The sequence below is a fragment of the Ovis aries genome, chromosome 13 (assembly GCF_016772045.2).
Source record: "Ovis aries strain OAR_USU_Benz2616 breed Rambouillet chromosome 13, ARS-UI_Ramb_v3.0, whole genome shotgun sequence".
NCBI classification, from domain to species: Eukaryota; Metazoa; Chordata; class Mammalia; order Artiodactyla; family Bovidae; genus Ovis; species Ovis aries.
Window position 1 is genome coordinate 20,357,640 of NC_056066.1, and position 26,132 is coordinate 20,383,771.

At 37.7% G+C, this 26,132-nt stretch overlaps 1 protein-coding gene across 3 annotated transcripts in view; it reads left to right on the plus strand.

Annotated features, from left to right (window-relative positions):
* The window catches only part of MALRD1 (MAM and LDL receptor class A domain containing 1), a 600,846-nt gene that overhangs the window by 382,326 nt on the left and 192,388 nt on the right, over window positions 1-26,132 (plus strand). For all 3 annotated transcript variants that reach the window (XM_042230497.1, XM_060397269.1, XM_042230498.1), the window contains 2 exons: window positions 12,461-12,589; window positions 23,752-23,913. In XM_042230497.1, the coding sequence (XP_042086431.1) occupies window positions 12,461-12,589; window positions 23,752-23,913 (291 nt within the window). The remainder of the gene's footprint in view (window positions 1-12,460; window positions 12,590-23,751; window positions 23,914-26,132) is intronic.

Here is a 26,132-nt window from a genome sequence, read left to right on the forward strand (position 1 = left end):
CGTCCCTGGGATTCTCCAGGCAAGAACACTGGAGAGGGTTGACATTTCCATCACTAACATACTAAAAATGCTTCTTCAAGCATAAAAGCATAGTGGTCTTCGTCATATACATCATTTCTGAATTTTGATGTTGGTTTTGTTTTACTTTTTAAATTTCCTTTTCATTCATCATAGGCCTTCTAAGGCTTTTTGTCTAAACCTGTAAACTTGATGTGTCTAGAGCCTAGAGTTTAGCAATCTACTGTGCTTAATTATAAGGAGAATCCATAGGAAAATCACATTTAAAATATAACCAGGTCTAAAAAATGCTAAAGATAAAAATCTGAGTTTCATGTCTTAAAGGAGAGGTTGATATAGAATCAGTTTATAAAGTCCCCTTGTTTTTTGCTTAAAATCTTGAAAAGTTGGTCTTGACAACCTTGTATACACCTTGGCTCTGTGTACTGGATTCACATTTTTTATATTTCCCTAAGCTCTTGCTATATCTAAAACATGGTATGGTACTTGGTCCAGTAGTTCCGATAACACTTCTGATAATTTTGGCACAAGCTGAACTTTGCTGTCACTGAGCTCATGAGGTTACTACGTTAGATATGTTGTACTGAACTGTCTGATATGTGCAGTGACCTTCTTAAAACCTAGTAATTTTTCTAACATAAGATAGATTTAAATGTTCACCCTGAATAGAAAATATGAACGGTATTATTGTCATTTTCTGGACATTTAAATATTCTGGTCATGAGAAATGTAGTTGTCAGCATTGCTGAGATTTCTTTTTATTTGCAAATTTGCCCTTGTTAGTGTTTCTAGAATAAGAGAGCACTCCGGTGAAATAATCAATTCTGTTAAGGAAGAATAACACCTGTCAAGGAAGATTTCAGGTGGATTATCTTTCCCAAAATACTTTTTCCTTGAGCCCATTTCCCTTTTTTAAAAAAGCCAAATGTTATTCTCGAAATAAATCTGAATCTTCCATATTTGCAACATGTGCCCAAACTTACTTGATAAGGAAACAGAAGGAATGGCATTTTGTAAAGGACTCACTACCTCTCAGTTGAGTAGTCTAGCCCATCTTTCTGACTGACTAAATGACAAGCTGAGATGATAGGCATTTTGAAAGGTCAGCAGCTGAATAAAGGTATTAAATATTTATTATCACACCAGTGCAAACTAGGGCTACATTTTATTGTCCTCTGACAGCAAGCCATTTACTACCTTCAATTACAGCCCTGAACATCCTGTTTTACTCATATAAGTCTTCACCACCAGATTGTAAATTCGTTGATGGTAAGATCTATCCACCTGGTGTCTGATAATGGTTTGATATATGTTTCTAGGATGAATAAGTAAAGATACTACATTGATTACATCAATAGGTATAAAGGTACAGTCCTTTATATGAGAGTTATTACCATTATTTTCATTTGGAAATCGATATTAAATGGCTTCCCTAAGGTTACAGAGCTTTTATGAGAATGGAGGTTCAGCACATTACATTGGCCTCACATATTTGGACTTTCCATTAACAATCAATATCTACTGTCCAGTAGTACCAACTTTAACTAGAGAGAAATTTTTGCTTATCATGATGAAATGTTTGAAACATACCTACAATAAAATCTACCCAAAGGCAATTTATCAACAAATTAAAATGAACAAATGACAAAGAAAATTTATATCTTAACAACCAAAAACATGTTTATGAAAAAGTTCTCTCTTCTAGCCACTGCAAATATATTTTAATGTTTCTGTTTCAGTGAATGCATTCAAATGTTCGTATATGTTTAATTTTATAAAAACACAAAATAAACTGATATATGCCAATTTCAGAGGTTTTCCTTTTAAAGCATTCAGTTCAGTTCAGTCACTCAGTCGTGTCCAATGCTTAGCGACCCCATGAATCGCAGCACGCCAGGCTTCCCTGTTCACCAGCATCTCCCGGAGTTCACTCAGACTCATGTCCATCGAGTCCGTGATGCCATCCAGCCATCTCATGCTCGGTCGTCCCTTTCTCCTACTGCCCCCAATCCTTCCCAGCATCAGAGTCTTTTCCAAAGAGTCAACTCTTCGCATGAGGTGGCCAAAGTACTGGAGTTTCAGCTTTAGCATCATTCCTTCCAAAGAAATCCCAGGGCTGATCTCCTTCAGAATGGACTGGTTGGATCTCCTTGCAGTCCAAGGGACTCTCAAGAGTCTCCTCCAACACCACAGTTCAAAAGCCTCAACTCTTCGGCACTCAGCCTTCTTCACAGTCCAACTCTCACATCCATACATGACCACAGGAAAAACCATAGCCTTGACTAGACGGACCTTAGTTGGCAAAGTAATGTCTCTGCTTTTGAATATGCTATTAAGGTTGGTCATAACTTTTCTTCCAAGGAGTAAGCGTCTTTTAATTTCATGGCTGCAGTCACCATATGCAGTGATTTTGGCACCCCCCAAAATAAAGTCTGACACTGTTTCCCCATCTATGTCCCATGAAGTGATGGGACCAGATGCCATGAGCTTTGTTTTCTGAATGTTGAGATTTAAGCCAACTTTTCGCTCTCCTCTTTCACTTTCATCAAGAGGCTTTTTAGTTCTGCTTCACTTTTTGCCATAAGGGTGGTGTCATCTGAATATCTGAGGTGATTGATATTTCTCCCAGCAATCTTGATTCCAGCTTGTGTTTCTTCCAGTCCAGCATTTCTCACGATGTACTCTGCATATAAGTTAAATAAGCAGGGTGACAATATACAGCCTTGACGTACACCTTTTCCTATTTGGAACCAGTCTGTTGTTCCATGTCCAGTTCTATCTGTTGCTTCCTGACATGCATACAGATTTCTCAAGAGGCAGGTCAGGTGGTCTGGTATTCCCATCTCTTTCAGAGTTTTCCACAGTTGATTGTGATCCACACAGTCAATGGCTTTGGCATAGTCAATAAAGCAGAAATAGATGTTTATCTGGAACTCTTTTGCTTTTTCCATGATCCAGCAGATGTTGGCAATTTGATCTCTGGTTCCTCTGCCTTTTCTAAATCCAGCTTGAACATCAGGGAGTTCATGGTTCACATATTGTTGAAGCCTGGCTTGGAGAATTTTGAGCATTACTTTACTAGCATGTGAGATGAGTGCAACTGTGCGGTAGTTTGAGCATTCTTTGGTATTGCCTTTCTTTGGGATTGGAATGAAAACTGACCTTTTCCAGTCCTGTGGCCACAGCTGAGTTTTCCAAATTTGCTGGCATATTGAGTGCAGCACTTTCACAGCATCATCTTTCAGGATTTGAAATAGCTCAACTGGAATTCCATCACCTCCATTAGCTTTGTTCATAGTGATGCTTTCTAAGGCCCACTTGACTTCACATTCCAGGATGTCTGGCTCTAGGTGAGTGATCACACCATAGATTGGACAAAATCCAAGTAATGTTAAATGAGGAGAGTGATTTGGAAAAAATTGCTTTCTGGGACTTTCTTGAGATTATTTTTAGAATTTGTGATACATTAGAAGTTTTAAAATATTATATTCATGTTGAAAATTAAACTATAGAAAAATTAGCAGAATTGTATCATAGTATGTGTTTCCCATTCACTTCAAGTATCTAAAAATATCCTTAAAAAGCACTTACTAATACTTAAATTTAATTATTTTATTTTAAGTTAATATTTAATGTAAATAATTTAAATATTATTTTATTAATACTAAATGTTAAAAAAGAAAATCTATCAGTTCCAGAACCAAAGAGGGGGTTCAACTACAGGTTATAGATGAAAAGTAACTTCCCAGTGGCTTAAAGGACTTGGGGACATGAACATAGAATATGGTATCTGGAGACTGAAAGTTTTAATCCTGTACAAGAGTAGGAGAGCTAGACTTGTACAATTTGCATCAAGCCTGGTCCTTTCCAGAGAAATCCCAGAAATTTGTTGTCTGCCCAAGGACTTAGAAAAGGTTAAAGAAAAACAGGACAGGATCTACCAGCATGAAACCAAAACCCTAAAACTCATGCCATAGCACATATAGAATAGTACAAGCTTTAAGAATAACTCTAAAGCAACACATTAGTATTAAAATTTCTAGAACTTTAAAACTGCAAGGACAGTCATGAAGCCACTGTACATTTATGCTGTTGGGACCCCATGTTATTGGGATCATAATACAGTAAAAGAAAAGCATAACATAGGCAGGATACTAAATAAGATAATTAACTTTAACTTCCAGAAATGATTATAATGAAAAATAAATATCAGTGAAAACTTTAAACAGATGAGAAGCACAACTGATGGATAAATTGTCAAAAAAGAAATGTAAGCTTATTCACCAGAACGTGGTGCAAAAAGGTAAAGAGGCATTGAGGATAGAGTATATGAATTCAACACTTCTAATGGCAATTCCAGAAATAGAAACAGAGACTACTTGAAGAGATAAAATTGATCATTTTCTGTAATTGAAAAATATCATGAATCCTCAAGCTATCATAGCATAGAATCAATCACACCCTAATAGCAGAGGGTGACCCAGCACCCAGATTTTGGTTTCCAACAGCATTCTCCAATAAAAGGAACCAGGGCTGCTTACAGAAATGACTGACAGCTGATTCTAGGACTGAGTCAAGAAGTATACAAGCTAAGCCTGAAGCAACTTATGGTGTTAGAACAGATGGCAGTGTGCAAAAAAAAAAAAAAAAATTTAAGTCTACATGAATAGGAATATGTCAAAGGGACACAGGAGCCAAAGGAAAGAGCTCTCCTTGGACAAAGCTGGAGCAATTTGCGCAATAAAATGAACTAGCATTGGTGGTAGTTTAGTCACTAAGTCGTGTCCGACTCTTGCGACTCCATGGACTGTAGCCCGCCAGGCTCCTCTGTCCATGGGGTTTTCCAGGCAAGAATACTGGAGTGGCTTGCCATTTCCTTCTCCAGGAGATCTTCCCAACCCAGGAATCGAAACCGGGTCTCCCGCATTGCAGGCAGATTCTTTACCAACTGAGCTATGAGAGAAGCCCAAACTATCATTGTATTATGGTAAATAATACAAATTGTAAAATACATGTCCTTGAGTCTATGTTGATATAATTTACTAAATAATATGTAAATGGGAGAGAAAAGAGCAATCTCCTATATGTAAGAACTCTAAATTTATGTAGATTCTCTGCCCGCAAGGAGGGATGTATAGATCTTCACTATGTGGTCTACACATAGTGACTTCCTTCCAAAAAATATTATATGGAAAGGGGTAGGAAAAAAATTAAAGTGGAGAAACATGACAAGAACTACATTAGCCAGGTAGACAAGGTCAGCATGACCAGTGACAAGTCAAGTAATAGTATGTACCTTGGTCATGATGTGATGAAAATAACACTTCTATATTATTCCTCCTTTACATCCTTCAATTCAGTTCAGTTCAGTCGCTCAGTCGTGTCCAACTCTTTTGAAACCTCATGAATCGCAGCACTCCAGGCCTCCCTGTCCATCACCATATCCCGGAGTTCACTCAGATTCATGTCCATTGAGTCAGTGATGCCATCCAGCCATCTCATCCTCAGTCGTCCCCTTCTCCTCCTGCCCCCAATCCCTCCCAGCATCAGAGTCTTTTCCAATGAGTCAACTCTTCGCATGAGGTGGCCAAAATACTTGAGTTTCAGCTTTAGCATCATTCCTTCCAAAAGAAATCCCAGGGTTGATCTCCTTCAGAATGGACTGGTTGGATCCTTAATCCCATCTAAATTATAAGGGCAGGGGTCGGGAATCAGAGTCCAATAGAAACCCTACAAAATACTTGACCAGTAATGTCTAAATTGTAAAAGTTACCCAAAACAAGGAGAATCTGAGAAGCTGTCCCAGTGAAGAGGAGCCTAAGGAGACATGACCTTACCAACTGAATAATATGGTTTTCAATAATGGGTCTGGCCATTATCAGCACATTTTTATGTGCTTGATGTGGTAATATTCTGCATGAAGAAAAAAGGTGTTTGAAAATATCCGCCCATGTAAATTTTCCTCTCTGAAATCCCAGAGCATGCTGAATATCATCACTTGAAAGAGATGATAAAATGAGTGTGTGCCCACAAATAGAACCTGTAGAATGATTATGTCAAGTTCTGTGTAATGAATCCTGTGTGCAAAGCTATTTTACTCCAAATACAAGTTTATATGGGCAAGGATTTCTTTACTGTCAATTCTCTTACAAAAAAGAATGATGCCACTTTTCAAGTGATGTCACTTTAAGTGGGGACAGTGTATTCAGATCCACAGTGGATTAGTCCTATATATTTCTCGTGTTTTTTGTTGGATTAAATATTCACTTCTTATGGCTACATCATTTTGCAGATCTTTTCTTCTTTGTAGGACTTTTCCATTTATCATGGTTTACTTTTAGGTCTTTAGGGCCCTGTCAGTCAGTCTTTACTTTTTTAAACTAAAATGAATATTTCATCTGTTTCATATATTGTTTTCTGCCAGCCAGGGTATCTTCAACTTGCTCCTATGAGCACCAATGTTCTTTCCATTCTCATTCTCATTTACTACAGCATATGTGAGATTATCTTTTATTTCATTATCTGTTGACCAGGTGAATAGGTACTGCATTTGTCATTTTGACTAAATGAAGAAACTGAATGGTTAAAGATAGACAAGACATGCTCAAGAAAATAATGCACCTCTTCTATTTACCATGGTGACTTTCCTAACACCAGTCTGACTGACCATACTCTTAAAGAAGATCTACATTTCTTAGAATTGCAGTCTCTTTTTATTTTTAATTTGTGCAACCCATATACCATAGATTAACCCCACCATAGAGCTGTCAGAACTTACACAGGACAGGGTAAAACAGACTCTTAAAGGGCACAAACAGAACCTGGTGTGCACCAGGACCCAGGAGAAAGTAGCAGTGACCCCACAACTTGTCCGTGAGTGTCCAGCAGTCTCTGGTGGAGGCGTGGGTCGACGGTGGCCTGCTGCATGGTAGGGGGCACTGAGGTGCCCATTATTTTCATTACCTCCTGTTGTGGCCTCAGGTCAAACAACAGGGAGAGAACACTGTCCAGCCCATCAACAGAAAATTGGATTAAAGATTTACTGAGCATGGCCCCGCCCATCAGAACAAGATCCAGTTTCCCCCTCAGTCAGCCTCTCTCCTTAGGAAGCTTCCAAAGCCTCTTATCCTAATCCATCAGAGGGCAGACAGAATGAAAACCACAATCACAGAAAACTAACCAAACTGATCCCATGGACCACAGCCTTGTCTAACTCAATGAAACTATGAGCCATGCTGTGTAGGGCCACACAAGATGGACGGGTAATGGTGGAGAATTCTGAAAAAATGTGATCCACTGGAGAAGAGAATGGCAAACCACTTCAGATTCTTGCCTTGAGAACCCCATGAACAGTATGGAAAGGCAAAAAGATAAGACACTGAAAGAGGAACTCTCTAGGTCAGTAGGTGCCTGATATGCTACTGGAGATCAGCAGAGAAATAACTCCAGAAAGAATGAAGAGTTGGAGCAACACAAAAACAACACCCAGTTGTGGATGTGACTGGTGATGGAAGTCAAGTCCAATGTTGTAAAGAACAATATTGCATAGGAACCAGGAATGTTAGGTCCATGAATCAGGGCAAACTGGAAGTGGTCAAACATGAGATGGCAAGAGTGAACATCAACATTTTAGGAATCAGTGACCTAAAATGGACTGGAATGGGTGAATTTAACTCAGATGACCATTATATCTACTACTGTGGGCAAGACTCCCTTAGAAGAAATGGAGTAACCATCATAGTCAACAAAACAGTCTGAAATGCAGTACTTGGACGCAATCTCAAAAATGAGAGAATGATCTCTATTCATTTCCAACATAAATCATTCAACATCACAGTAATCCAAGTCTATGCCCTGACCAGTAATGCGAAGAAGCTGAAGTTGAACAGTTCTATGAAGACCTACAAGACCTCCTAGAACTAAAACCCAAAAAATGTTGTCCTTTTCATTATGTGGTGTGGTGTGATTTAGTCGCTCAGTCGTGTCTGACTCTTGCGACCCCAGGGACTGTAGCCTGCCAGGCTCCTCTGTCCATGAGATTCTCCAGGCAAGAATACTGGAGTGGGTTGCCATTTCCTTCTCCAGGGGATCATCCTGACCCAGGAATTGAACCCAGGTCTCTGGCATTGCAGGTAGATTCTTTACCTACTGAACTATGAGGGAAGCCCTTTGATTATAGGGGACTGGAATGCAAAAGTAGGAAGTCAAGCGATACCTGGAATAACAGGCAAATTTTTCCCTGGAGTACAAAATGAAGCAGGTCAAAGGCTAACAGAGTTTTGCCAAGAGAACACATTGATCATAGCAAATACCCTTTTCCAACAACACAAGAGAAGACTCTACACATGGACATAACCAGATGGTCAACACCGATATCAGACTGATTATATTCTTTGCAGCCAAAGATGGAGAAGCTCTATACAGTCAGCAAAAACAAGACCAGGAGCTGACTGTGGCTCAGATCATGAAATCCTATTGCCAAAATCAGACTTAAGAAAGTAGGGAAAACCACTAGACCATTCAGGTATGACCTAAATCAAATCCCTTACGATTATTCAGTAGAAGTTAGAAATAGATTCAAGGGATTAGATCTGACAGAGTGCCTGAAGAACTATGGACAGAGGTTTGTGACACTGTACAAGAAGCAGTGATAAAGACCATCCCCAAGAAAAAGAAATGCAAAAAGGCAAAATGGTTATCTGAGGAGGCCTTATAAATAACTGAGAAAAGAAGAGAAGCTAAAGGCAAAGGAGAAAAGGAAATATATACCCATTTGAGTGCAGAGTTCCAAAGAATAGCAAGGAGAGATAAGAAAGCCTTCCTCAGTGATCAGTGCAAAGAAATAGAGGGAAATAAATGAATCGGAAAGACAAGAGATCTCTTCAAGAAAATTAGAAATACCAAAGGAATATTTCATGCAAAGATGGGCACAATAAAGGACAGAAATGGAATGGACCTAACAGAAGCAGAAGATATTAAGAAGAGGTGGCAAGAATACACAGAAGAACTATACAAAAAAGATCTTCATGACCCAGATAACCACGAGAGTACGATCACTCACCTAGAGCCAGATATCCTGGAATGCAACGTCAAGTGGGCCTTAGGAAGCATCACTATGAACAAAGCTAGTGGAGGTGATGGAATTCCAGTTGAGCTATTTCAAATCCTGAAAGATGATGCTCTGAAAGTGCTACACTCAATATGCCAGCAAATTTGGAAAACTCAGCTGTGGCAATAGGACTGGAAAAGGTCAGTTTTCATTCCAATTCCAAAGAAAAGCAATGCCAAAGAATGTTCAAACTACCGCACAATTGCACTCATCTCACACACTAGCAAAGTAATGCTCAAAATTATCCAAGCCAGGCTTCAACAGTACATGAACCATGAAATTCCAGGTGTTCAAGCTGGATTTAGAAAAGACAGAGGAACCAGCTGTCAAATTGCAAACATCCGTTGGATCATCAAAAAAGCAAGAGAGTTCCAGAAATACCTGTACTTCTGCTTTGACTACACCAAAGCCTTTGACTGTGTGAATCACAACAAACTGTGGAAAAGTCTTAAAGAGTTGGGAATACCAGACCACCTCACCTGTCTCCTGAGAAATCTGTATGCAGGTCAAGAAGCAACAGTTAGAACTGTACATGGAACAACAGGCTGGTTGTAAACCTGGAAAGGGGGATTTTAAGGCTGTATATTGTCACCCTGCTTATTTAACTTATATGAAGAGTACATCATGAGAAATGCTGGGCTGTATGAAGCACAAATTGGAATCGAGATTGCCAGGAGAAATATCAATAACCTCAGATATGCAGATGACAGCACCCTTATGGCAGAAAGGGAAGAAGAACTAAAGAGCGTCTTGATGAAAGTGAAAGAGGAGAGTAAAAAAGTTGGCTTACAACTCAACATTCAGAAAGCCAAGATCATGGCATTTGGTCCCATTACTTCATGGCAAATAGATGAGGAAACGATGGAAACTGTGAGAGACTTTATTTCCTGGACTGCAAAATCACTGCAGATGGTGACTGCAGCCATGGAATTAAAAGATGCTTGCTCCTTGGAAGAAAAGCTAAGATCAACCTAGACAGCATATTAAAAAGCAGAGACATGCCTTTGCCAGCAAAGATCTGTCTAGTCAAGGCTATGGTTTTTCCAGCAGTCAGATGTGGATGTGAGAGTTGGACCATAAAGAAAGCTGAGTGTTGAAGAATTGATGCTTTTGAACTGTGATGTTGGAGAAGACTCTTGAGAGTTTCTTGGACTGGAAGGAGATCAACCATTCAATCCTAAAGGAAATCAGTCCTGAATATTCATTGGAAGGACTCATGCTGAAGCTGAAGCTCCAAAACTTTGGCCACCTGATTCAAAGAACTGACTCACTGGAAAAGACCCTGATGCTGAGAAAGACTGAAGATGGGAGGAGAAGGGGATGACAGGGGATCAGATGGCTGGATGGCATCACCGACTCTATGGACATGAGTTTGAGTATGCTCCGGGAGCTGGTCATGGACAGGGAACCCTGTCATCCTGCAGTCCATGGAGTCTCAAAGAGGCAGACATGACTTAGTGACTGAACTATACCATAGGTTCTCTGGTCTATGCCAAATTTACTATAATTATACTATAATTCATTATGCTATGATTTTTCTCTCTCTTTTTTGTTTCTATTCTATATTGTTAAGGAAATAAGCCTCATTTAGAGATGGAGTCTCTCTTGATCATTTTTTTAAAACTAAAGAACCAATTATTTAGTTTATAAATTAAAACACATTTCCTCTGTGGAGTAATTATATAACTCCACAGCCTATGGCATAGAAAAATAAAATAATCTCTAGTGCATAAACTTGCATACTGAACAGTGTCCGCATACCTCTCTGAGTTAATAGTAAGTTTGCACTAATGTTAATTAAAATTATGTGGCAAAGATTCTAAATCACTCAAAGAATATAATCTTTAATTCTTCATTTTACTGATATCCATATCTAAATATTGGCTGTTCTTTTAGATTTCCTCTCTTCAATCTTATATTTAGACTCCATTTTGCTGGTAAATTGTTTCTGGAAATTATTCAGGTTTTAACTGTTGTATTATGGAAATGACTCAAAGACTACAGAAATGCACTTTTATGAAATCTGCAGAGATTTACTATTTTCCTTCATGAAAATACTGCCTATTTTTGAGTGACTTACTGCCACCACAGTCACACTGGTTCAAACCCATAGTAATCTCTGTAACGAAGGAATTGTTGAGGTTTATTTAATTTGTTGAATTTGATAACAATAGTTTTAGACCTTTAATGTATATAATTTTGAAGCTATAAAGTATTATCATTAGACTTTGTGTCAGTTAAAATTTTATGCAAACGTGAATTGCTTGGAAAATTCTGTCGATTTATTTAAAAAAAATTTTTTTTTTCATTTATATTTGGATGAGCTGGGTCTTTGTGGCTGCCTGAGCTTTCTCTTGTTGCAGAGAGCCAGGTTCTCACTGTGTTGGCCTCTCTTGTTTCCAAGCACAGGCTCTATAGAGTATGAACTCAGTATCTGTGGCACACAGACTTAGTTGTTCCATGTTATGTGGGATCTTCCCCGGACCAGGGATCAAACCCGTGTCCCTTGCGTTTTCCAGCAAATTCTTAATCATTGGACCACCAGGGAAGTCCATCAATCTGCTTTTCTAAGTCACCTTTAGATGATACTATTATGCCTTCAATTATTATAACTAGCATTTATAAAGCACAAATTGTATACTGAGTGCTGTATTAGGCCCCAAAAATCCTGTGTCAAAAGAGCCTGGAGTCTGTAAGGACAAACAGATGTGTAAACAGCTCTTATACAAGGTGGTAAGCATTTAATATAGAAATAAAAGTGCTCTTAGGCAGCATGAAATAGGGAGTGTCCAACCTGAGGCACGGATGGCAAAGGGAAGGTGAGACCAGAGTAGAGAAAAAAGTTGTTTCCTTGGGTCTTAAGATTGAACAGACCACCAGGACCAAAAGAGGGAATGATCAGTACAGGCAAAGGAAGAAATATTTATGAGGACATGGTAAAACAAAGAGCAAGTGGCATCTTAGTGAAGCTCTCAGTCCTAGGATAGAGTTTAGCTGCAGGTGCTTCAGAGAAGAGTTGCACCTGGAAAACTAAGCTGGAACCAAAAATCAAAAGATTTTAATGCCTTGATTGGGAGTTTGGGTTTATGTAATAGACAGTGGTCAGCCCTTGATTGCTTAAAATATATTTTCAAAGTGCAGTTTCTGTTACTTGCTGAACAGTTCCAGATGTGACTGAGAGATGGGGAGTCATCTAAAGTCTATCTTGGGCAATGACTCAAATCTTGAACGTATCTAATACTGTGGGATCTATAAAACAACTAAAGGGAGCATTGAAGTATAATGAAACTATTACCAAATGATGTTTGTGATTGTTATTTTGTTTTTCTCCAGTGGGAGAGACTTCTGAGATTTGCCCAGAGGCCACTGATTTTTTGTGCCACAACAAGAAGTGTATTGCATCCCACCTTGTCTGTGACTATAAACCAGACTGCTCTGATGGGTCTGATGAAGCTCACTGTGGTAAGTGTGTTTGCCTGTTCTAATGCTGCCAGTTCAGCACAGAGTTTCACTTTATTAGTAGAGTAACTTATTGACATTGGTGAGTGAAAAGAAATGTCCTTTTCATGCACTAGAGTAGACTTAGAATAGCCAAACGATTTTTCCAACTTCTCTCTGAAGATGTTTAAGTAGAAGCCCTACCATCCTTTTCATCCCCATACTAAAAACTGCAGCAACTCTATAGCAAATCATGTGACAAAAATTTCCCATTATGTCATTGTACAGAACTGTGTGCAGAGTCAGAATTCAAATTGTCAGAAATTGAACTAGCAGTCTACATTTCTTCATCAATTCTCATTACTGTTTTTCACTCCTCCCTCCACCCAATGGCTGATTTTATACATGAAGCAAAAAATGAGCACCTTGAATAAATACTAGTTTAATGATTAATTTTATTAATTACATTGCAGTGGAAGAAGAATACATGAGCCACATTTTTTAAAATTCAAACTTTAATTCAAATGATTTTTAAAGTCATGTATAAAGCCAAGTAGGTAATTTTAAAACATGAGCACATACTTAAATCCAAAGAATTTTTTTCATATATCTTACTGATTAGAATTCATATGGCACACAGGCTGCCTGTTACAATTAGCATTTGCTGTGTAACAAAGTACCCTAAGAGTTAGTGGTCCAAACAACTTTCATTTGGTTTGCAGTTTTGTGGGTCTGTAACTTAGGAAGGAATCAGTGAGGCAGTTTGTCTCAGATCCACATGGCTTGAACTGGGACATCTGGACCTGGAGGAGCACTTCCAAGATGGTGGTATCTCTTATTTATTTGGCACGTGTGTACTCTTTGGCTTCTCTGTATAGATCAGCATGGAATCAACCTCTAGGGCAATTGGTATGGCTTGGACTATCACAGGTTAGTCAGACATCTTTCATGGGGTTGGCCTTTACCATGTATTGACTGAAAAAAATGAATGCTTAGCATGAAAGTTGAGAATTGTGTTTTCTTTGGAGAACTCTGGTGACTCAGATGGTAAAGAATCTGCCTGTATTGCGAGAGACCAGGGTTCTATCCCTGGGTCAGAAAGATCCCCTGGAGAAGGAAATGGCAACCCTCTCTGGTATTCTTGATTGGAGAATCCCATGGACAGAGGAGCCTGGCGGGCTACAGTCCATAGGGCCACACAGAGTTGAACACAACTGGGTGACTAACACCACCACTACTACTACTATTACTACTAAATGCTACTACTGCTTGGAGGACTCAAGCCTACAAGACAGCCTCTCAGACAGCTCTGAGGGAGTGTTCCCAAGAGGTCCAGAAACAGCCAGATTATATAGAAATTTTGCAACAAAGACCAGGTAGCCCAGACATCAAAAGATTGCTGTTAATTAAAGAAAACCAGATATCTTAAGGAACTTAGTGCTTCTCTGTGTATGGGAAGATGCAAGATGGACTCATTGAAATCATTCTTTTGGTATCCATCTCAGCTATCTAGATGGATTTTTCCGTCGTTTTTCCCATCCTGAGTCCCCGCAGGCTACACTGTTGTGGTGGCTGCAGTGGCTGAAGGCTTGATGGCAGGCATCCTGCTGTTTCTACCCTGAGTTCCCTCAGGGCTCACTATGCGGGAGGGGGTAGTGGCTGATATTACAACATCCTTTGTTTACTGACATGGCAGGCAACATTTCTCATTCACACATGTGAATGTTCCAAGAGCAAGCATTCCAAGAGTCTGTGGAAAAATAGCAAGTGTATTTATGATTTCACCTTAGAAGTTTCAGAATGTCCCTCCTGACTCTTCCTAATGGTCATGCAGATAGCAAAGACTAGATTCAAAAGGAGGAAGAGCGTAGACTCCACTTCTCAGTGGGAAAACATCACACACGCACTGGGAAGGAGTAATACTCAAGCCGTGGTTAAGTGTGTTTTATTTTTAGCTCAGTATTGTTTTCAGGATGGTACAGTGACAATGCTTCTGCAGTGTTCATTTCTCCTTTTTGCATCCATTATTTTTTTTAAATTGTGGTAAAATATATGTGCAATGAAACGTACTATTCTTGCCTTTCGATGTTACGGTTCAGGGACAGTAAGTATATTTGCATTGTTGTGCAGCCAACATCACCACCTATAATCAGAACGTTTTTATCTTGAAAAACTAAAATTCTATGTGAATTAAGCAATAGCCCTTCCTTCTCCCTAACTTTCAGCCCCCAACCACCACCCTTCTAATTTTTTTCTGTTCATTTGATGACTCTAGGTACCTCATATAAGTGGAATCACAGGATTTGTCCTTTTGTGACTGGCTTATTTTAGTTAGTATATTATTGTTAACATTCACCCCATCTTTTCATTTTAAATTAAGGATTCAGTTCAGTTCAGTTCAGTTGCTCAGTCGTGTCTGACTCTTTGCGACCCCATGAATCGCAGCATGCCAGGCCTCCCTGTCCATCACCATCTCCCAGAGTTCACTCAGACTCATGTCCATGGAGTCAGTGATGCCATCCAGCCATCTCATCCTCGGTCATCCCCTTCTCCTCCTGCCCCCAATCCCTCCCAGCATCAGAGTCTTTTCCAATGAGTCAACTCTTCGCATGAGGTGGCCAAAGTACTTGAGTTTCAGCTTCAGCATCATTCCTTCCAAAGAAATCCCAGGGCTGATCTCCTTCAGAATGGACTGGTGGGATCTCCTTGCAGTCCAAGGGACTCGCAAGAGTCTTCTCCAATACCACAGTTCAAAAGCATCAATTCCTTGGCACTCAGCCTTCTTCATAGCCCAACTCTCACATCCATACATGACCACTGGAAAACCATAGCCTTGACTAGATGGACCTTTGTCGGCAAAGTAATGTCTCTGCTTTTGAATATGCTAACTAGGTTGGTCATAACTTTTCTTCCAAGGAGTAAGCGTCTTTTAATTTTATGGCTGCAGTCACCATCTGCAGTGATTTTGGAGCCCAAAAAAATAAAGTCTGCCACTGTTTCCACTGTTTCCCCATCTACTTCAAAAAAGTGTAAATAGTTGGTACTTTTTAGAACTGTTCTGCTAATACTACAATATATAATCTTAATTTTATACACTATTGTTTCCTCTATAATGTATATTTTCTCCAATGAAATTTATAATATATTAACTAATAGTTCCGAGCATTATTTTTAACTTCCTTTACATGAATCAAATATATATATATATATATATATATATATATATATATACACACACATATGTATATTTTACATTGACTGTAAGGAATTTATTTCAATGGAGTTCTTAAACAGTGCTCTGAAACATTCTGAAGTTGCCATTTTCCCCACAAGACATGACAAGTAGAGTAAATCACCAGTAAAAACACTAAAAACTTGCCAAAGTTTAAGAAGGTTCTAAAGGAAAAATAATAAAAATATGGTGATAGTGATATACATAATCCAATGTGACAAGAGGGACGGCTGTTACATGCATATAGAAAATTTATTACAGATAGTAAATTATCTTTCTCTCATGTAAACATATACATATATTGAAAATGTTTATATAAAAATTAAACTCTTCCATTTATTCCTATTCCTAAATTGGACTAGAAATGGCCTTCTAAACACTTCAGTTCAGTTCAGTTTTTCAGTCATGTCCGACTCTTTGTAACCCCACGGACTGCAGCATGCCAGGCCTCCCTGTCCATCACCAACTACCGGAGTTTTACTCAAACTCATGTCCATTGAGTTGGTGATGCCATCCAACCATCTCATCCTCTGTCATTCCCTTCTCCTCCTGCTTTCAGTCTTTTCCAGCATCAGGGTCTTTTCCAATGAGTCAGTTCTTCACTTCAGATGGCCAAAGTATTGGAGTTTCAGCTTCAACATCAGTCCTTCCAATGAACACTCAGGACTGATCTTCTTTAGGATGGACTGGTTGGATCTCCTTGCAGTCCAAGGGACTCTCGAGAGTCTTCTCCAACACCACAGTTCAAAAGCATCAATTATTCAGCACTCAGCTTTCTTTAAAGTCCAACTCTCACATCCATACATGACCACTGGAACAACCATAGCCTTGACTAGACAGCTACTTTGTTGGCAAAGTAATATCTCTGCTTTTTAATATGCTGTCTAGGTTGGTCATAACTTTTCTTCCAAGGAGCAATTGTCTTTTAATTTCATGGTTGCAGTCACCATCTGCAGTGATTTTGGAGCCCCAAAAAATAAAGTTAGTCACTGTTTCTACTGTTTCCCCATCTGTTTCCTATGAAGTGATGGGACCGGATGCCATGATCTTAATTTTCTGAATGTTGAGCTTTAAGCCAACCTTCTCACTCTCCTCTTTCACTTTTATCAAGAGGCTCTTTAGTTCTTCTTCACTTTCTGTCAAAAGGGTGGTATCATCTTCATATCTGAGGTTATTGATATTTCTCCCGGCAATCTTGATTCCAGCTTGTGCTTCTTCCAGCCCAGCATTTCTCATGATGTACTCTGCATTGAAGTTAAATAAGCAGGGTGACAATATACAGCCTTGACATACTCCTTTTCCTATTTGGAACCAGTCTATTGTTCCATGTTCGGTTCTAATTGTTGCTTCCTGAGCTGCATACAGATTTCTCAAGAAGCAGGTCAGGTGGTCTGGTATTGCCATCTCTTTCAGAATTGTCCATAGTTTACTGTGATCCACAGTTTACTATGATGCCAAAGTCAAAGGCTTTAGCATAGTCAATAAAGCAGAAATAGTTGTTTTTCTGGAACTCTCCTGCTTTTCCAATGATCCAGCGGATGTTGGTAATTTGACTTCTGGTTCCTCTGCCTTTTCTAAAATTAGCTTGAACATCTGGAAGTTCATGGTTCACATATTGGGTATATGAAAATGAATAAGACATTGTATTAGGTATCAGAAATTGACTTTCTACTGTGGAAAAAACAATTAGAGGTGAAAATATATTAAAATATGAAGTTATTTGCTTTTTAAAAAGTTTGTAAATGAAAGGATCCCTGGTTATTTTCTTTAAATGTAACAGGTACTTTCAGGAATAAAGTTACCACCAGTTATTTGGGGAGAATATATGAAGAATAATGTGTATGGGTGTGTACATCTGTAGATGAATTATAAAAATAGACTTTAAAACATTAGAAAGAATTTCAAGTCCTTTGGTTTTTCAGGTGTGAATGCTGCCTCTGCTCTCTCTTTTTTTTTTCATTTATTTTTCTTCTCAGAGAACCTTACATGATTTTTATTTTTCCCACAGCTATTTGAGGTACTGACGTAAAACACACAAAGGCATTTTTGATTTTCAAAAACTGAAGTCCATTATATACCCATATCTGTTAGTGTTACTCATGACTTTGATGAACAACACTGGGAAATATTTGAATTCATTAAGCTAAAACCAATATATTGAGAAGTGAATAGTCACTTTTCTTAAAACATCTTGATAGATTTTGTTCATATCCAAAAGGAACATTGCAAAGCACACAGGGATATTCAGGTGACTTTTTTGATTCTGCAAAGGCTTCCCTGTGGCTCACATGGTAAAGAATCTGCCTGCAATGCAGGAGACTGGAGTTCAATCCCTAGGTTGGGAAGATCCCCTTAAGAAGGGTATGACAACTCACTCCAGTATTCTTGCCTGGAGAATTCCTTGGACAGACGAGCCTGGTAGGCTACAGTCCATGGGGTCATAAAGAGTCGGATATGACTGATCAACTAACACTGATGCTTCAGATTGACTCCCTCAATATTTTATATTGCTGATCTTTTGGATGTAGTAGAGACATCAGCATTGGATTCCTGCAGGCAGAGTCTACTGTGGATAATGGAACATTTTCAAAGTGACCTTTGAAGAAATAAGGAAAGAATTGACCTTTGAAATTATTAAACTGGAGTCTTCATTTTTACTTTGAACATAATTTCTTGGGCAATTATTTAAATTCTTAGAGACTCACTTTTCTTATCTATGCAGTAGATATAATATCATACAGAGTGCTTTGAGAATTAAATGAAATAACGTAAAGGATATATTTGTTCAGTCTTTGAGGATTAATGTTAGCTTCTTTCATAATGTTATTTTTATATTCTCTTGAAATTTGTCAGTCATTGTGAATGCCTTATTTACATGTCCTTTATACTCATCAGACAATAAATGCAGCTATTCCTTATGACTAAATGTTGACTGTAGGTTATGAGCAAAGATAAATCTTTCTTTTGCATCTCTACCTCTTGTTGCAAAAATGCATAGTTGATAGGAAAGGAGAGAAATTCTTTTTAAAAGAAACAGTTACATTAGAAAAGATGTCCTTTTTTTTTCATGGAAGGAAGGTATTACTTGAAACAGGTATTAAGAGTGCTTCATATTCTAGGCTAGGGAAGCAGAGAATGAGGCAGCTACTTTCTCTCCTGTCTTTTACAGTGATGAGCATCATTATCAACAGTCTTTCCCACTGTACCCAGATTCTCCAAAATTCTTTTGAATGCAACTTTCCAAGAAGTCATGTCACAATGGGGAGAAATTATTTAATAGTCCTATGTTATATATTGTTGTGTTAGTCACTCAGTCATGTCCAACTCTTTGTGACCCCAAGGACTGTAGCCAACCAGGCTCCTCTGTCCATGAATTTCTCCAGGCAAGAATACTTGAGTGAGTTGCCATACCCTTCTTCAGGGGATCTTCCCTATCCAGGGATAGAACCTGGTTCTCCCACCTTGTAAGCAGACTCTACCGAGTGAACCACCAGGGAAGCCCATGTTATATATTATGGTGTTGCAAAATAAGGTGGCTACGTGGATGTAAGAATTAAAAATAATTAATGATGGAACCATCTGTTTAATATAAGTGAGTTGATTAATGTTTGTACTGACCATGCAACCATATGGCTGAATATTGTACCAATGGAAAAATGCCAGTTGTGTAAGAGTGTTCGTAATGCTTTGAATCAATTCAAGGAATCATGATAAAGTTCACAATTTGGAAATTATTTTTTCTAAAGCCATAGCCATGTCAAAAATATTGATACATGTTAATCATCAAGAAATATTACAAATTGTTCATATCATCTATCATTCAATAATTAGTGTAGAATCATTATAGCTTATGTAATGCAGTTAATAATACCTGATCACATGGACAGTGGTGGTTGTTGTTCAGTCACTGTGTTCAACTCTGCAACCCCATGGACTGTAGCACACCAGGCTGCAATGGTAAATAACAATTAGGGTGACGATGCAAAACCAAGAAGTAATAAGTTGCTAAATAAATAGTAACAATTATAATTACTGTTGTAAAACACCGCTCCCCCCACCACACCCCCTCCCCTATCCCTGAGAACGGACATGATCTGGAAAGAGAAAGATAAGACCTAGGTTGGACTTTGAAGGAAAATTATTATTTGCTAGATGGAATGGATCAAAGAAGGTAAATTAATACACTTGTAGAGAAATTTGAAACTTGACAGGTTTAGACTGCAGAGCAATCTTTGCTACTTGCTTATCCATGTTTTTGTTAAAAAACAGAATTCCAATTTTACATGGGGCAGCATTATAACCAGCCACAGATACTATCTTCTGCAGCTTCTTTGTAGCCACTAGAGGCCCATGAGATATACATGGCAACTGGGGGCAAGTATCACTTTCAAAAAGAAAAAAGTGACAGAGTGGGCAAAAAGCTTTTCTCTTCTTTCTTCTTCCCATTGCTTTCAATGCCATGAATATTCGTGGCTCTGGGAAGTACAGCATCATCTTGCAACTGTGGAGGAACATGAAGATAAGATGACAGTAAGGAAGGATGGAAGATGTGTGCTTCACACTACACACTGGAACTACAACCACAGTGCTCCAATACTTCGGCCACCTGATGCAAGGAGCTGACTCATTGGAAAAGGCCTTGATCCTGGGAAAGACTGACGGCAAAAGGATAAGGGGGCAGCAGAGGATAAGATGGGTACATAGCATCACTGATTCAATGGACATGAGTTTAAGCAAACACTGGGAGATAAGTGAAGGGCAGGACAGCCTAGTGTGCTGCTGTTCATGGGGTCACAAAGAGTCAGATGTGACTTAGTGACTGAACAACAACAACAGGATGCCAACCTTATACTGACACCTTCCTGACCTATTGTTAATTGAGATAAATGAATTCTTGTCTATTTACGCTATTATTTGGGCTTTCAGTACCTGAAACTAAATGCATCTCTGATACAGACAATAAGAAAAACGTATTTTCTGAAATGACAAGAAGTCGAAAGCAATTTAGAGTTGGTTGATTTAGTAACTTCTGTCATCAAAGGTATAGAACTGTATGCCCTCCATAATTCTTTAAGTTCTGCCTTCTTCAGATAATGAACGGTCTTATAAAGTCAGCTCCCCTTACACATCTTTGCAATGATATCCTGAGAAAGAACAGATAGATTTTCTTCCTTTTGACTTGTTTTTAAGAATAAAGAAATATTTTCCTAGTTGTCTTTTTCCTAAGTCTCATTGTCAGAAATATATCTCAAGACTGCCTTAAACCAGTGAAGACAAGGGAAATTTGAACATTGCATCATGATTGCTTAGATAAACTGTAAGGCACCGCTGGAGCTATGATAGCAGCTGTTTGACTCTTCAGACACTTTTGACTCTTCAGACACTCTTCATAAAACTTCAGTTTTTCCCTCTTAATAAAACTGCAGTTATGTCCTGGACAAGAGAGAAAAGGAAGGACTGACAAGTAGCAACCAATTGCTAGAGACAGTATGCAAAAAACAAGAATAGTTTAACATAAAAGTTGAAAAAAATGTCAATTTTATTCAAGAGATAATTTACTGAAAAATTTTGTAGAGACAGTTTGAAGACAAGACAGATTTCAGCCTTAAAAAAATTGCATCAACAGAAAGGTTATTGTACTCAGGACTAGAAGTCTTGAGGGCATTTTCAAATAATGTGAACACCTGAATATTTGGAGCAAGGGAAATAACAGAAGGGAAGTCTGAAAGATGATTGATGGAGTTTGAGTTTATAAGGTTGATAGAATGAAGGTTACAGTAAGGAAAGAGGCTTCTTAACTCAGCAGCTTAAACCAATGGAACTAGAACAGGGACTATGGGGCTGCAAAAAAGGAGTGAATTAAACAAATTCTTGAAGGGAGATTATACAGACGTTGGTAGATTAGATACGTAAATAAGAATGCAAAATCAAAAGATAACTTCAAAGTTTGAATCTTTAGAAAGAGAAGATTCATGCTATTATATAAATCAATCTCAGAGAAGAACCCACTTGTTGGGATCAATAATGAGTTCATTTTAGGATTGTTGGCTTTGAGATGACAATTGCATATTCCAAGTAGAATATTCAACAAACATTTGTAGAAAAGCTGCATTTTTATTGTGTCTGTGGATTTGTAGATCATTTGCACAAAAGTATGAAAGCCATGGGAAAGAATGAATGAAGGTATACAGAATGAGACTTTTAAATTTTATGTAGTTTTTGTTTTGTTTTTTTTTTTTTAACATGAGGGGCACCCTAGCTACCTCTGCAAGGTGAGAAAGGAATTAGTAGAGAATGCGTGTTTGAAAGATGTGGAAACTTTGTGTAACTTTGAAATAAATGAAACCTTGGAATGCTAATAGCAGTGCTTGATAAACAATTGATTAGCAAGATTAGCCCTAGAAAAGGGAAAAACAAAAGTGACATAATTTGAGTTAGAGAGGCTGAAATGTAACAGAATGAATCCTGATCAGGTAGATATCTTGAGAGTCAAATATGAAGCTTAATATTAAATAGAGTACAAGAATTAGGGCAAAGGTGATCACAGAGAATAAAAAAAGGATGTAGAATAATTATTGTTACAGAAATACAGTAGAACTTGTATGTGACTTCATTTTAATAAACACACAATGGCTGTCTTTTCTGTAACCTTGGAAGATTCTGGATGTTTGCAGTTGGTTAGCTAAACACTTGGAGAAACTGTTCCTCACTTTTATCCATATTGCATAAGTATGATATATATCTATCTATATCACATAATCCTGGCATGTAAACATAAAAAGGATATACAGAGCCCATAAATAAACATGTAAAAATCAATGGATCATAAGTCATGGAGAATGAATGGAAGAAATGTACATAATTAAAAATGATTCTAGTTTATAGAAATAAGATGCAATCATGCCAGAGAAGTAAAAGGCCAATATTTTATGAAAATACTGTCAGAGATTCAGAAAGTTTTCTATAAAAATAGTAAAGCTTTGAATACCCAATGTTTGGCATCCATTTTAACAGCATGTTTTCCTGTGACGATGTGTCTATACATGCTCATAATAGTTTTATGTTAAGAAAAAGTTTGGAACGAGAAACCACCTGGAGAAGAAGTGTTAAAATAATACAAATTTCATCTTTCAAAAAAGAAAAAAAAAGTCAATGACAATCTCAGTTGATTCATACTGATTAAACCATCCAATAATTCATTCTGTCTCTGTAACACAGTTTTTACAGTGAATGCTCAAAAATAATAACTGCTATGCAAAAAGAAAATTAAAGAAAAATGAAAGCAGATATCAGCGTGTTATGATGGCACTTTTCACAGATGACTAACTAGTAGACAATCAGTTATTATCTAGTAATTTTTCTCATTGTGAACAACTTAATATTTTAATGAGTTATCAATCAACACTTTTAGAAGAGAACTTCTTTCATTATTTAATGACTGGCTCTGAAATGTTTATGTGGATGATGGGTATGGTAGCAGAGAGGGTTTGCATCCTGTACTGTTTACTACTTCTCCCAAAGGCAACTTTTCATTAATTATTGACTTTTCCTCTGTAATGGTCCTTGCTGTTCAAGCACTACAGTGCGCAGAGGTACTAAATTAATCATCCAGACAACTGGAAATATTTAATTATTTGACCTGAATTATCAGCATTATCGTAATGTTATATTCATTCTTCATGTATAGATACAGTTTTATCTATCATCTAAAATGTTACTAGTCAATTCGTGTAAATCCTTAACGGCTAAACGACAGTATTCATGCAATTCTAGATTCTGTGATAAAAAAAAGCATCAGTGTACAACTGATATTTCCAATGAATACAAATGCCATGATTCTTTAAATTTTTAAATAGAATATGCACATAATAATTTTAAACCATCACAAATGAAGTGTAATATCAAGTGTGGCATACATTTCTAGAACATGCCATTAATATTTTTGTTTCCTTAGGCCAATATACAGGCACAGCAGGAAGCTGCAATTTTGAAACAACTTCAGGAAACTGGACCACAGCTTGCCATCTTACTCAAGAGTCTCAAGATGACTTGGATTGGGCCATTGGCAGTAGAATTCCTACAGAAGCATTGAGTCCAGACCCTGATCACACACCAGGTAAATCTAGGAGAGATAGCCAGGCCAAAGAGTCCACTGGGTGGCAATCTGCTTTGACTATTTGAGTGAACATCAGAGTGCCTTCCTTGTGTCTTTGTGGAGATAGAACTCAGTATCCTTTATGAAAAGAGTTAATTCCTTCTGGTTATCCCCTGAATTATTTAACAGACCTAGAACTGATATTGCTACAACAAAGCAATCCATGACTCATATTTTAAGAAACTCAGATTTTATTTATGGTACCCTAAAGGCCCAGGGCTTCTCTGGTGGCTCAATGGTAAAGAATCCACCTACCAATGCTGAAGATGTGGGTTCAGTCCCTGGGTTTTGAAGATCCCCTAGAGAAGGAAATGACAACCCACTCCAGTATTCTTGCCTGGGAAATCCCATGGAGAGTAGAGTCTGGTAGGCTACAATCCATGGGACTGCAAAAAGAGTCAGACACGAATTAGCAACTAAATAGCAACAATAAAGATGACCTTAAAATTTCTTAATTGGGACAGGGACAAGTAGGGGATGTTTGGATTAATGCATGAAGTAGACAAAAGAATATAGTTGGCATGCTACCACAGTGATAGCTAGCTGGCCATCAGTTTCATTCCAGGCCCTCTGAAGTGAAGCGATGATAGAAGGAATGAGCATCAGTGAACCCTGAACAAGTTTTGCTTCCTGCTGGTGGTTTGAGAGTAAGGTGATCTGAAATGGTTTTACAAATAATAGAGTCAGAGCAGAAGTAAACTTGTATTCTTGTTTGCTTTTAACCTGAAATTTTACCTGATGCTTAACACTTTTCTTTTCTTAGGAGTCAAACTTTCTTAGGAATTAAAAATAACTTTTTTCAGTGATAAATTTTCTTAGGGACAAAACTATTCTTAGGGATAAAATCTAACTCTTCTTTGAGATAAAAAAAATCATCTTAAATATTGTGATGATTAATTTTATGTATCATCTTGGAGTGTGTTTTGGGATGAGGTTAACATTTAAATTGGTGAACTTGGAGCAGATTACATGCCATATAGTGGGTGGGCCTCACCCAATCAGTTGAACACCCGAGTAGAAGAAAAAAGACCAGCCTCTCTGAGCAAAAGATAACTCACCAACAGATTGCCTTTGGACTTTCACTGACCTGTTGGCTTTCTTTCTGCAAATATGGGGCTTGCCAGCCTCCATAATTACATGAGCCAGTTCCTTTAATAAATGCCTTGCTATGTTTACACATACCCTATTGGCTATGTTTCTCTGGAGAACTCTAATTAATACAACATTCCCCAAAATAACTGAAGCATAGGCTCAATGAAAAAGAACAAGATTACATGGAATTAAAATAATTTTTCATAGAAAGGGTATTTAAGATTGGCTCATCCATTTTATGTCCAATAAATGAGAACATTACTTTTATTATTTATATATTCCAGACAGATTGAAAATATCATGATTTCAATTACGGCTTGGATGTGCGTTTTTGTTTAAAGCTGTTTCCTAATTCAGTTTCAGGTTGCATGTTTCTATTCCTTTTGACCTGTCAAGTTGTATTTCCTCTGCCTTTCATCAAGTTTTTATTTCCTTAAAAAACGGATGAGATTAGTATATATCAGCTGATAGGGTAATGGAACAGGATAGAGAATTAAGGCACTTGGGTAAATAATTAAAAGAGTTTAGTGTATAACAAAGGTTAATTCACTGGGAAAAAGATGTATTATTTAGTGTGATGCTGGCATTGCTAGTTATCCACCTGGAAGGAAATTAAATGAAATTCTAGTTTTTCTTCTGAATATTTCATATACAACCATATATTCTAAATGGATTAATGATATAATATAACAAATCAAAATAATAAAATTCTTTTAAGAAAACATAGGGTAAGCTATGTGCAATTTAAAGAAGTATCTACCTTCCAAAAGGTACAATAAATAAATAAATAAATAAACTACACGTATTTAAAGATATAAAATTATAACTATGGTCTAAAAATTTCATAAATAAAATCAACAGGCATATAATAGATTTGAAAATTCTTTTCTTTATATATTGCAAGTACGTAGGTAGGTAACTCTTATAGACTTCTTAGAAATGGCAGTTTTACCAACCAGGGAAGATTTGCATAACCAATTCACAGATGAACAAATTCAAATAATCAGCAAATATATTAAATGATGCTCAAGTTTGCAACTCATCAGAAAAATGCAAATTAATAAGATGGGAAGGGATTTTTCAGAAGC